At 36.9% G+C, this 13,154-nt stretch overlaps 1 protein-coding gene across 1 annotated transcript; it reads left to right on the top strand.

Annotated features, from left to right (window-relative positions):
* Positions 1-6,605: 6,605 nt before the first annotated feature.
* On the top strand, positions 6,606-9,749 carry LOC149799592 (protein meiotic P26-like). The gene has a single exon (XM_089957097.1). The coding sequence runs from the start codon at positions 7,006-7,008 to the stop codon at positions 8,338-8,340; it is 1,335 nt and encodes a 444-aa protein (XP_089813223.1). The 5' UTR covers positions 6,606-7,005; the 3' UTR covers positions 8,341-9,749.
* Positions 9,750-13,154: the final 3,405 nt, after the last annotated feature.

Here is a 13,154-nt window from a genome sequence, read left to right as displayed (position 1 = left end):
ACGTTTTGAACCAAACTTTTGAGTTCTTATTTGCATACTGAAATTTGATGTCTAACCAAGTCAGTTAACGTGCACGCATGCGTAATATATATCTTGTGGTCGCACCTAAACGTGTCTCGCATATTACACGATTCAGTCGTATCTTTAGAATTAGGAGGAGTCCTCGAGCTTTGTGGTTGTGTAACCCTCGATGCTGCGGTTATTGGTGTCGGTGGTTCGAGGGAAATTCTGGTTTACTCACTGTGTGTGTGTGTGGCCAAAGATTCTAAACCATTGGGTCTGTGGGATATTGACGATCTTGGGTGATAGTTCCACAGGTTTGGAGGAGTGGATCACACGAGGTCGTTTTTGACCGTTTGTCGGAAGCAATGGATAGGAAATATCTTGTAGTCATGTTAGATAACTTTTAATTCCTATTCTACAGAAATTTGAACCCTTTCAAACAGTATTTAGATGAATTATACATTGTTCAACTAATTTATCAGTAAATATTATGATAATCAGACAGCTTTCTAAGGTTTTGACCCTTGCACACAGAGAAACAGATGTATTCAAAAGATCTTTTTAATTAAATACCCGGGATTTAATAACCAGTATTCGAAAGGAAACGACGTAGCTCAACTAACTATCCATTAAATGTTTAACAAAACAGACATATTTTTTTAACCCTCTTAAATACAGAAAAACATATATTCTCATAAGTATGAGACTCTCTCTCTCTCTCTCTCTCTCTCTCTCTCTCTCTCTCTCTCAGACCTTGGCTTGGCACTCAGTATTAAGAGGTTAGTTTAGGACCTGCCAGGCTGGTGTTCGAAAAATGTGACTAGGTGGGACATCATGCTACATGTCTGAGGTACGATGCCCCAGTGCTAGACATCACTATAAACGGCCACACTGCAGATATCGTAGCGATATCACTGAAAAATTGTTCAAACGACGTTAAAACTCTCTCTCTCGTCATTTAAGCATTTTTTGTTTCCTCCGGCGCTCAAATCACGTGAAAGACAGCAAGGTTTTTAGTTTCTCAAAATTGACCATATCACCTGGATTAAGTGATATTTATCAAGTAACAAACTTCCATTTCTAGAAGTTGACCCCCATCCGGGAATCTGTTTTGCGTCTTTGTTACACTTATTACTCATATATTGAGAAAGAATTGTTGATCGTGCCTTAATACTTGAGAAGTCAAGTTGTTTTATGTTGTGACAAGTTTGGGGCTAATTATATTATTTTCTTCAAATTATTTTGAATTCAAGTGATTTTTTCCCCTGGAAGTACTAGTGCCTTATATTAATTTTTGGACAAGGACATTTATCAAAATTTATACAGAATTCAAAAACTGTAATAATATTTTATGTGATTCAACAAGGCACAGTTGAAACAACAGCACTTCGCAGGTTACAACAGAAGTCATCGTCTTCCACTTTGGATTTCATCGGTATTCGAACTCAGTTTCATTCAGGACATATTATTACTAGGAATTCTATTATTTTTTTTAATTCTTGTTTTTTTTATATTAATTGACACGTAAAACCGTAAGTTCTTTTTTCTCATTCTTCAATTGATATTATAGGGAAATAAATTATTTGTTAAATTTTACAAAGCTTGTTGTCTTTACTTTTTTCCTGTTACTTTTTGTAAGAGCCTAGATTCGTAACAATGAACAGAAGCAGCAGAATTTACATAACAACTAGTGAGTCTTCCAATTCATTTTGAGTCTTTTCTTTATACATGTAGCTCCGCTTATGTGCAACAATAGATATAAATAGCATGCATATAGATGATCCTTGTCTGTGTATGGGATCATTATGCTTATATGCTTAGTTACTGTTCTCCTCGTACATTCCTAATTTTCTTATCACAAGCTCATCTTACTAACGCACTGCTTGTCTTTCATAGATATGTTTTAACAAAATCTCAGCTTATGGCTCTATTTTATCAGATTTTTTTCTACTGAAATAAAACCAATAGAAAGACCCCCACCACCAAAACATAAAAGCTTTATTATTTCATGGAAACGTTCCGTGGCATGAACAGTGTTTCATTTTCTTTTGGGTTATAAAATATAGGGTAGAAAAGTATATATATATATATATATATATATATATATATATATATATATATATATATATATATATATATATATATATATATATATATATATATATATATATTCATCTTTCGTGCAGTCCTTCCCATCCAAATCCCTGTCAATATCAGATGATACTTTCTTTATGATGTACTTTGGACTAAATGGGTCATGCGAGTCAGAATGTATTGCACATGGCAACTCGCATATTCAGTTTTGTCCTTTTTCATAATGTTTTAATTTTATTGAACTGTTATATTTGTATATGAATGTGTAGTGTTAAGTTGCTTTGCAAAAATATATCATCATTGGTATAAGTAGGTGGAGAAGGGGAGATGTTGTTGTGGTAGGGTTTAACGCCATTTTTCAGCACACGATAGGCTATGCATGGTGGCAAGTATTCATGGTGGAGGAAGAACCCAGGAAAACCCTGGAAAGAACCACCGACCCACGAGAAGCTACTGGCAAGCTTTCTCGCATACCCGAATTGGCCGAATCCGAGACTCGAACCCACGCAGACAGAGGTGAGATGTCAGTGCTCCGTAAGGGAGAGCGCGTTAGTCCAATCGGCCACTCGGTGCCCCAAGAAGGGGAGAATGAAGAAGTATGTTGTAATATTACAGGGAGGAATCATTGTATTCAGTTGTTGATGCAATTTGTTAAATGTCACGGAGTTGTATAAATTCTTTTGTTTATTAAATACATATACTCGGTTTTCGTTTTTGTGTACAACGATACTCGAAGGTGATTTATATATGTTGTGTTGGATTTAGAAATAGTGAGTTCGGTTCACCTTATGGACATAGAACACAATTAATTTTGCTATATGTTGTCTAAATTTGTTTCTCAGTACTGACCTTTCCACTGTGTGACAATCACTGCAAATCATATGTTGATCTAAAATACCTTCAAAGGTGACTTCATAGTGAAGTTCTCGTCAAAGGTTGATCTGCTCTTTTTTTAGATGTTGGACTGTCAACATAGCAGCATGTAAACAGAACACATATTTCACTTTCGGATCATCACCAAGGTCTTTTGTACTCACTGTGCACTGTCGCCGAAGTACACACACACAACAACACACTGAGCTCATATTATCAAGAATATACAGTTACCTTTAAATCCCTACCAAAAATGCATAAATAAAACTCTTCTATCAGCACCAAAATGAGAGAGGAAAAAATGTTCTAAAAATAGACTAGAACTACATTCGTGGGTACTGAACTGGAAGTATTAATTGTAACCCGATTCCTTATCAAGCACGTGCGAAGTTCTTTCGATGGAAAAAAACAGAATGCCTTCAGTGTACAGACGATATCTGTTTATAAATACCTCACCGTAGATACAACTCTTCACATTACGGATAGTCTTGTCAGTCAGCGGTCTGCTTTAAGGACTTGCACATCTTCAACTGTAGATGTATGTAAATTTATTAATTTCTTGTATATAAGATGTAACTATTGTACTACCACGTTTATTTTTGTATGTTTGTTATGTAGTTTTAGTTTACGCAGTATAATGCACGTATTTCTATTCTTGTTTGCGACTAAGCAAGGGATTTATATTAGTATTATAAGGCTACTTTTCTAAGAAATGTTTAGGACAGTAGGATTCTTATCGAGCAGGGCTAGGTTTACTTCTGAAACCTGTTATTTTGTAATTATTGTGCCGATAATGTGATCTATATAACCTACCGTGCATAACGTCATTACGTTTTACCTTATATACCCGCGTCATGTATATTACACGGTATTGGACATACGTTCAGCTGTGTAGAGCTGTGTAGAGGTAGCTGTGTAGAGCTGTCCAGAGTGTCTGCAGTGTCCAGAGTATCTAGAGTTTCTGGATTGTCCAGAGTATCTAGAGTGTCTAGAGTGCCCAAGTGACCTGAGCGTTCAAAGTTGTTGGAGTGATCGGGGTCAACGTGGTGCAAACTGTAAAGCCAACCACAGGAATTAACCGTAGCAGATCTTAGGCTGAACTGTAGCAGCCGTGGAACTGAAATAAAGTGTGCTGATGACGGAGTGTATCTCCTTACATATAATTTTGTAGCCGTGGGCTAATTTTGGGATTCGTAAAACCCATTGTATCTTTCGGAACTGTAAAGATGAGTTGTATATATGTCCCTTTTTGTTTGCATAATTTCACTGTCTGAGTCAGTTCATTTTACTACATAAGTAAAAGTCAACATTGTTTGCTAGCTGAGTAAACTATATCCATCTTTTCTTTGTAAAATTGATGTGAACCATTCACCCCTCACCCCCATGGACCTCCTTCCTGCACAAAAATTCTAAAGTTTTATAAACAGTCATGTACAGTAACTCATGGTGTCACCCCCATGGAACACTTCCTGCACAAAAATTCTAAATTTTTATAGACAGTCATGTACAGTAACTCATGGTGTCAACCCCATGGAACACTTCCTGCACAAAAGTCGAAAATTTTATAGACAGTCATTTGGGTGCCACCCCCTATGATGGTGTCACCCGGTGCGGTCCGCACCCCCGCCCCCCCTCCAGTGACGCCACTGCCCCTTGACTTTGTATTTTGTAAAGTAATTTATTTGTATTTTTCATTATTAAATCTGTGTGTTCTTATGTTAATTAATCCAATATTTAGATTATATATACGCACACATTATTCATAACTAATTACGCATTCAAGTCATTCATTATTAAACAATGTATTCAACTCATCGTCAAAAGTGTTATGTTGTGAATCCGGAAATCCCACAAGGTTATCTTGTTACATTGAACTCCCTGAGCACAAAATGTTGCTAACAAGATAAAGTATACTCGAAAAGTGAAGAGAATATCGTCTATTCCCTTTTAATATTTTTATGAAACTAACTGACGAATCAATGATGTTTAAATATGTATTCAGTTCGCAGCGTCTGCTAGAACGGCTGTGGTAATATTAGTCGTCCTTGTCATTTTCACAGAAGTATTAACAATAATAGAAACCTAGGTTTTGATACCAACGATGATGGCGCTTGTGGTGGTGGTGGAAGTAGTAGCAATTTAGGTATACACTGACACACGAAAAATCAATAACGACAGTAAGATTAAATTTAAAAAATTTAATTTGTGCACATACCAAAGATTAATTACAAAAATGGTACTAACAGCTGCCTCGCTTGGAGCTCAGCATTAAGAGGTCAGTGTTAGGACTGGTCGACCTGGTGTCAGGATAATGTGACTGGGTGGGACGTCATGTTACATGTCTGAAGCATGATTCCACACTGGAAATTGAAGGAAAGTGGCATGCCCAGGGACATACCACCTTTGGTGACGTGCGTCGATCTGACGGTAGACAAGTACCTTTTCAGTCCCGAGACTCGACCGTTAACGCACGTTTACGAGGGTTTCCCATGTTACATCTAGCATCATAGTCATAAAATTAAAATCGTTGAGGACAAGGGTACTACCCCTTCTGATAATGAGTAGAAACATCAAGCCTAGTGGCCGAAAACTGGATCAAAAGATGAAATATTTTCAAAATCAACATTTGTAAACAAGTTGCAGATTTTTTTACCAATAACTGACTTTTGTGTCTTGATAGGTACAACAGTTGTCAATAACTAGTACTAATATTAGTACCCTTACTCGAACCTCGTGGACAGGGTACTAACATGAGCATATACGTGTTAATGGAGCAAGCCGGGTGTGAATCACACCCGGCGCTCTTTTAGCCTAATAATAACACTTTAAACACATTCCTTGCATATAATCCAATAAATAGAGTAGTCCTCTTATTTAATACCGGAAGTATCGAAAATCATTGTAGAAATAGTTGTGAAATCTCGTTTACTTTTTTCAGCCGATATTTTCGTTTAGATCGTCCGCCATGTTATTTCAAATAATGATTACTTCCGTTCTCAGCCTCGTTTGTTTGTGTGCCATATTAGGACATTGACGCCTTATTTGGAAATGTAAACAAATCGTAGTAAAAATTTGGCGCCGTTTGGGTCAGAAATTCTGCGCATTAAAAGTAAATACGGTTTATCGGCAACTTTGAAATTCAACCAAGAAGCGATTATTCGCACTTGATTGATAATAATATAGCGTAGAATATCCAAAATATCTTCTGGCAAGCCTTACGTAGAAAAGGGGTCACGGCGAGAGTCTCGCGTTGTCTGTCATGGTGGACAGGATAAGGTTAGAGTAACCATGCCAATTTATTTTATCGTGTAAGGGCTTAATAAAGTCAAAATAAGCCAAACTTCTTTCACATCATGATTATACTTATGTAGTTGATTTCTACACTGATTGTTTTTCTGACTTTAGTGATGATTTTTTTTCCTCCATTACATGATATGGGATCAGTTCGTAGCCTCAACCACAACAAATCAAGTTGAGGCTACGACATCGTAGCTAGTCAATAACTTGATGACTAAATGGCACGCCCAGACTCTGCCACTCAATAAATTAAGAGGAGGTTTCCTTCTTATTTGCTTATTTGTCGCCCTCCTGGTGAAGATACGAATTCACCAAAATATTGCTGCGGTCCCGTTCAATGAGGAAAGACTTGATTCAGGTTATTATGCAGTATATCACATTATACCGACTGCGTCATTTATGGTCTATACGATATCGACTTTACAGACCACGTGATTGGACATTGTACATCGAATGTACTGCTCGTTCGTTTTATCTATTACCGTAGCCTATCAAGGTAGAAGACTTTTATTCATATACAGACCATATATTCGTACATTAGTCGATATACATTGAGTTGGTTATATATTATCAAATGGGGTAAATGGAGGAAAACTATGGAGACACTTCAAGGACTCTGCGCATAATCTTCATTATAAGCAGGTATTCAATGTCGCGACAAGGAAGTTACTGAATTTTCAACTTCGACCACTACATATATATAATTTATCAAGGGGACTGTGCCACGTACACTGTACAATGGCAGAAGCAAAGGGTGCCAGTTATAAACAGTTGCGTTGTCCAGTTTGTTTGGAAACGTTCGTGTCACCGAAAGTACTGGCATGTTTGCACATATTTTGTGAGAAGTGTATCTGTAGACATGCGAGCAGTCTGATAGTGGAGGGGACACGGCCAGATACCATTTCGTGTCCTGTGTGTAGAAGTCCTACCCCAGGACCTACTACCCAGCAGACACCAGATGATTGGGCCGCTAAACTTCCCACCAACGCCATCGTTATGTCGTTTTTGGAGTCATCAAAGTCTGACAAAGATGTACCTGTCTATTGCCAGCCATGTCTGACGGTGAGCAAATGGAATTTCTCCGTGGCGTACTGTGTCACGTGTTCGGAGTATCTCTGTAGTAATTGTTGCAGTTATCACAAGATTTTCAAGGTCAGCAAGGATCATACAATCACGGTTCACTCAACACCTGTACAGCAGGATATAAATTCAATTCAGGAGGACATGTATCGTTGTTCTTTCCACTGGAAAAAATACAAATATATATGTTTAGAGCACAAAGAATTTTGCTGCAGTGACTGTGCTTTTAAAGATCACAGGAAATGCGATAAATTGATGACTATAAAAGATGTATCTAAAAGTACCAAAGACGGTCAAGACTTTAAGCACATATCGGATAATTTAAATGGACTGAAAAAGCTGTTTATCACATTACTCGAAAGTAGGTTAAATCAAATAGAATCCATTGAGCAACAAAGAACTGAAATAACCAAGTCAATTAAGGAATGGATCGTCATGATAAAACAACTTATTGAAAGGCTGGAGACAGCAGCTCTTGAAGAACTGGATCAAATGTGTAAGCAGGAAACGGTGACAATATCGGATGAAATCACAGAATGTAAGAGCGCAATAGCTGCCATAGAAACATCCGAAAGAATCACAATAGACGGTACACGATCAGATGATGAGACAAAAAATTTCATTACAATGACCAAAGTATCCCAGCAGGTTCTTAAGTATAAGGAGAAATGTGACACAATTGAAACAAAATCAAAGGTGGTTGAATTAGAATTTCATCGTGACGGTACTTGTGAAGGAATCATTAAAAACTTGAATTCACTCGGTAAAACGTTCAGAAGGACGTGCAATATTCCCAAATTGTCAACTAACTCGTCAGCGACCGACAAAGTACACCGAAAAACACAGCCCAATTCAATGTTAACTTTTAGCGCTAAGATTCCTGGTGATACTAAAGTATGTTGCATATATTCAGGTGTTTTCCTCCCAGATGATAGACTTGTACTGTGTGATATTGGAAATGGGAAATTAAAGATGCTTGATAAGAGGTTTTAGTATATTTCCTTTCTAAAGATTAATGACACTAGGCACATTTGTCGTGTGGGTCATAATACTGTGGCTGTAACTTTGGGGGAAAGTATAACCCTCGTGTCTGTGGGTAATACGCTGACACCACTGAGGAGCATTCGTGTTGGCTGCAGCTGCTTTGGAATAGCATCCCATCAACAGACCATTATTGTAAATATTGGTAGATATTTTTCAAATTCATTGCTTACATATGATACGTCAGAGAAAATCATCAGTACGATTCAGTCATTTGACAGTTTGAGCAGTGTGTATAATATACACTGTGTCAGTCAGGATGGACAGAACATTTATTACACTACAAAGAATGTAATTGTTAGCATGGATATGAAGGGGAACAAACTGAATACATTTGGAAGCAATGATCTTCAATGCGCATCAGGGATCACTGTAGACAAGAATGGTATTATTTACTGCTGTGGTACAAACTCTAAAACTGTAATATCGGTCACTCCAGAAGGGAGACAACTCGGTGTGTTACTATCTCGCGATGATGGACTACAGAATCCTCTTGGTTTATGTTTGAATGACAGGAACGACGTGATTCTTGTGTTTGAAGGAAAGTCAAACGAAGTGAAAGTGTTCAGATTAATATAACATAACATGTTGATTGTTGTGTTTCGGACACTTGGCAAAATACTTCCTTTCAAGGAAATGTTGTTGGAGAAACACAAGTTTCATCTGGTGATATGAACAAAAAGAGATCACCCTGAAACATGCGAAGAAACCATCAAAACAATGCATTTGTTTCCTTTCCTCAATCACATGTTCTAACGATCTTATTATGAGTATAACATACTTATCGTTAGATGTCATCGATCTTAGTAATTAGGAAAGTTGCTCATGCTTTTTTTTCTTGTGTGATATTGACACGATTAGCACGATTAATTAGATAAATTTGTAATTGTCACGATGAAGGACTTGCCCTATTTGAAATGAGATGGAAATCTACACAGTTTGTTTCTAAATGGTTAGTTGTCCTTGAATATTTACTGTGCAAACCTTTTAGGCACAAATTATTCAATGATCAAAAACAGAGAAATTCTTCTTATATTACACACTGATACTTAGTTATGTATCTTGTAATATACTTGAAAATTCAGATATGAAATATATAATATTTCAGTGTGTTTTCGAGATAAAAGTTTGGTTTTTCGTCACAATATTATATTATTATGCACAATAATCTATGAAGGGATAGTAAGTCACTATATGTTACGTTCCCAAATATTTATCTCAAATAGTATTCATTAGCTTATGAACGATCATCGACACCATCGTGCATATGGTGGTAATAATATGCCAAACATGACAGACATGTTCTTGCTTCATTGCCTTCATCTGGATCGTAGTTTCAGATAATTAAAAAATTTAAATCAGTTTGTTGCATTGTCTTTATATAAGCCTAATCATTGTTCGCTTTCATTTTTAAGAAGTAAACGCTATTTTATTCCTGAAATGAAGTATGGGACCAACTAATCACTAAGGCTGTTTTGGATTGGAAAAAATTAAAATAATATATTAATTGAAGATAACCCTTGTCCACTGATATCCTTCTGTTTAGATTATACGAGTGCCACCGTGCCTGTCTTTTCTTATTTTGGAAAATGCTTTGGCAATGTAATTCTGTTATTCAGAATTGGCTCAAACGTACGATGTGACATGTTATGTTTCTTGTTTTTGTTTGGCTTGAGCGGCGCTTAGAAAGCAGCCGACATCTGAGCTGCCACGGTTCCTATTATATGTCGATACTCGCCCAGTAAGGAGAGTGATACAGACATACAAAAAGAAAAAGAGACAGAATGCTCGGTGTAGGACGGAAACAATTATCCGGATAACCGTTTAAGCTTCGAATATTGGAGGTGGTCAGTTACTAATTTGGTAACCAGTTAATCGGTACAACTTCACCCAAACCAGCCTCTTCTCATTTCCAAACTCAAACTGACAGCTTGTCTAGTGAGATTCTTTTCGTTCGTCATCATCATATAAAAAACGTTCAGTCCTCTGATCATCAGGTGATTTGTCAAGCCGCTGATAGACAACCTCCGCACCAACGGAAGCACTCCTAATGCAACAGACAGTCTAAGTCAGGGACTCCGTTGCCTATTTTGCCATTTCACATAAGCTTTAAAGTCGTGTTCGTTCACTGATGTTCTCTTTATTTCATTCTCACGCCTGATTGACAATGGAGTTATTCTTGAACGTGGACAGTTATGGTTTCCTAAAAATTTTTTATTTCTATGTTTAATATTTCAAACTCTTTATTTTATTTGAAGATAAAAGCGTTCTCCTGCTAGAATATTGCTGGGCATTCAGCTATGAAACATTGAAAGTATAGGTTATGTATTCATCATGACGCTGGTTATAGAACAACTAGATTTCTGTGTAAAGCTTAAATATTAAGAGAATAGCAAAGTGAAATTTATTCTATTCAGTTAGGAAGTTTAACTTCGCAATTGCCTATTTATTTCATTTTATATTTGTAAATTAGATTTAAATTTGATAAGACAACTGGATTTGTTGAGTTGCTGCAGTTTTACTCATTGTTTTAACCTCCAACTTATTTATCTTTCCATACTTAGTACTCGTCCAGTAAACGATTACCCGGAAAGGCGCTGACGGTTCGAGTATTGGCGGTATCAGTTACACAATTTGGTAACCGCTTAATCGGTACTGAGAGCAGATGATGTGCCTAACCTTGTGTCTATCTCCTTTCCACAATCTTCTCTAGCCATGGTTCCGATATGATAACCCTATCTACACCTTGGCCGATTTGAAAGATATATTAGTACTTCGTCCTAGCGACATCTATTGGACTTCATGAGTTGCCTCCCTTAATTTGTAATTTCGGCTAGCCAATAGCATGGTGCATTGTACATCGGCCGAAACTTGTGAGGCAGTTGATCTAAAACGATACTTTGTACGGTTAACATCGCAAGTATGACTACGTACCAGTCGGAAACCATTACAGGTCTATTTGAGTGAAAGATATTTGAGCAAACACGGACCGGCGGCTGAATAGTTGCATATTTATCAGTCCATTAAAGTTGTGTGTTCCCCTTGTCTCGATCATGTAGGGACAGTTTTCAAATTTGAACAACGTAACTCACAGACCCGAAGCACATAAATATCTGCTCATTACGCCTAGGTGTAGACAGGGCTATCACATCGGAACCTTGGCTAGCGAAGATGCCTTTCCACTTGAAGCACTCTTTACAAAATGCTAAGTCAGAGTCTGAGAAACCATTGCCAAATTTGCCATAACACATAAGCTGTAATGATGTGTGTTCATTCCTTGATGTTTTCTTTCTTATATTCAAGACTTTTTGAAAGTGGAGTTATTCTTGAACATAAACAGTTCCGTTTTCTTTTTCAATTTATTTTTATGGATAATGTTTCAAACTCTTTATATTGTTTTTAAGATAAAAGGTTTCTGCTGCTAGACTGTAGCTGGATATTTAGCTATGAAATTTTGAAAGTATAATCAGTGTCATTTAGTCATCAAACATTAGTATTCAAGGAATTTAATGTTGACATTAATGATAGAACAGTTTTGAACAGGATGTAGCCACAAATAGCATACCCGAGCAGTTTCACTTGTGACCCAGTATATTGTTTATTAAAAATTACCTGAGTAGATTTCCACATTCCATATAAAACGTGTTTTACATTTATCACTTTTAATAAAACATTAAGCCAACATGCACACACACGCGTTGACAGTTCACATTTTTCACAGAATAGTGGATGGCTACAACCGACTGATTGCAAGGATTCTTGGGGACCAACCTTTTATTTTCAGAGGTGGGAGGGAGATAGGGTAACGGATGTGAGAAGGGACTATGAGAATCTTTCTAGACAGTATATAATCGTCTGTTTATTATATAATCGTTCTTGATGATATTCGTTTGTATAAATTATCATCATATTTTTTTGTTTTAATTAAATACCCAGGGTTTAATAACCGGGCCTGTGTCATCGCTTTTAATTTTGCTGACGGAAAATAGTGTTCAAACGGAATATATGTTGTTCAGCTAATTTTCCAATAATCGTCTAATATAAATTAGTGCTTATTTTAATTTTTGGGACTATTACACGCACACAGAGAAACATATGTAGTCTCTTAATTATATCCATCCTCTCTCTCTCTCTCTCTCTCTCTCTCTCTCTCTCTCATAGATATAGGCGCTTACCATATCAGACATGCACACACAAACAATTCCACGTGTAGCTCAGTCTACAAACTACAATCACCGGCTCCTTCCACAGTAACGCCGCTGTAATTTTGATCTCCGTCTTTACTACCGAACGAGATTCGAACGAGATTTCAACTAAAAAACGAGATCTACTAAGCTATTATCTCCGGCTCCTTCGATAGTAACGTCGCTGATAATCTTCAGCTAAAATTTAACTAACGAACCGAACGAGATTTACACTCATAAACGAGATTTTAATCATGTGTTTTTATATACGGAATACCACTGTCTTATCCGCATCAATGTGTTCTCTCTTGGCAGAGTGAGCATTTAGCGAGTTATATATATAGCTCAGTCATCCAATATTATTCGTGCAAGATATTTTTCCAATTAACAAAGAATAGAACTAATTTGTTGGCGCGGGTATGTTAAGAAAACAAATATCATGGTTAAACCAACAAGTTGTCATGTATCTGTATAATACAAGACCTCAAAATTAAGTATCTCAGGGAAAGGTGGGGTAGGGGTTATCGCGTAGTTTGGATTGAAATTGAAATTCTTCTAATGAATTGCGGGTGGCACGATTTA

Source organism: Sinohyriopsis cumingii, chromosome 5, assembly GCF_028554795.1.
Source record: "Sinohyriopsis cumingii isolate HCF-2022 chromosome 5, ASM2855479v2, whole genome shotgun sequence".
In the NCBI taxonomy this organism is placed as follows: Eukaryota; Metazoa; Mollusca; class Bivalvia; order Unionida; family Unionidae; genus Sinohyriopsis; species Sinohyriopsis cumingii.
Note: the sequence above shows the minus strand (reverse complement) of the source record. Positions and strands in the feature narration are given on the sequence as shown.

What these genes read in the sequence shown, in the direction of transcription:
- LOC149799592 (XM_089957097.1), top strand. Translation starts at nt 7,006, where the DNA reads ATGGCAGAAGCAAAGGGTGCCAGTTATAAACAGTTGCGTTGTCCAGTT.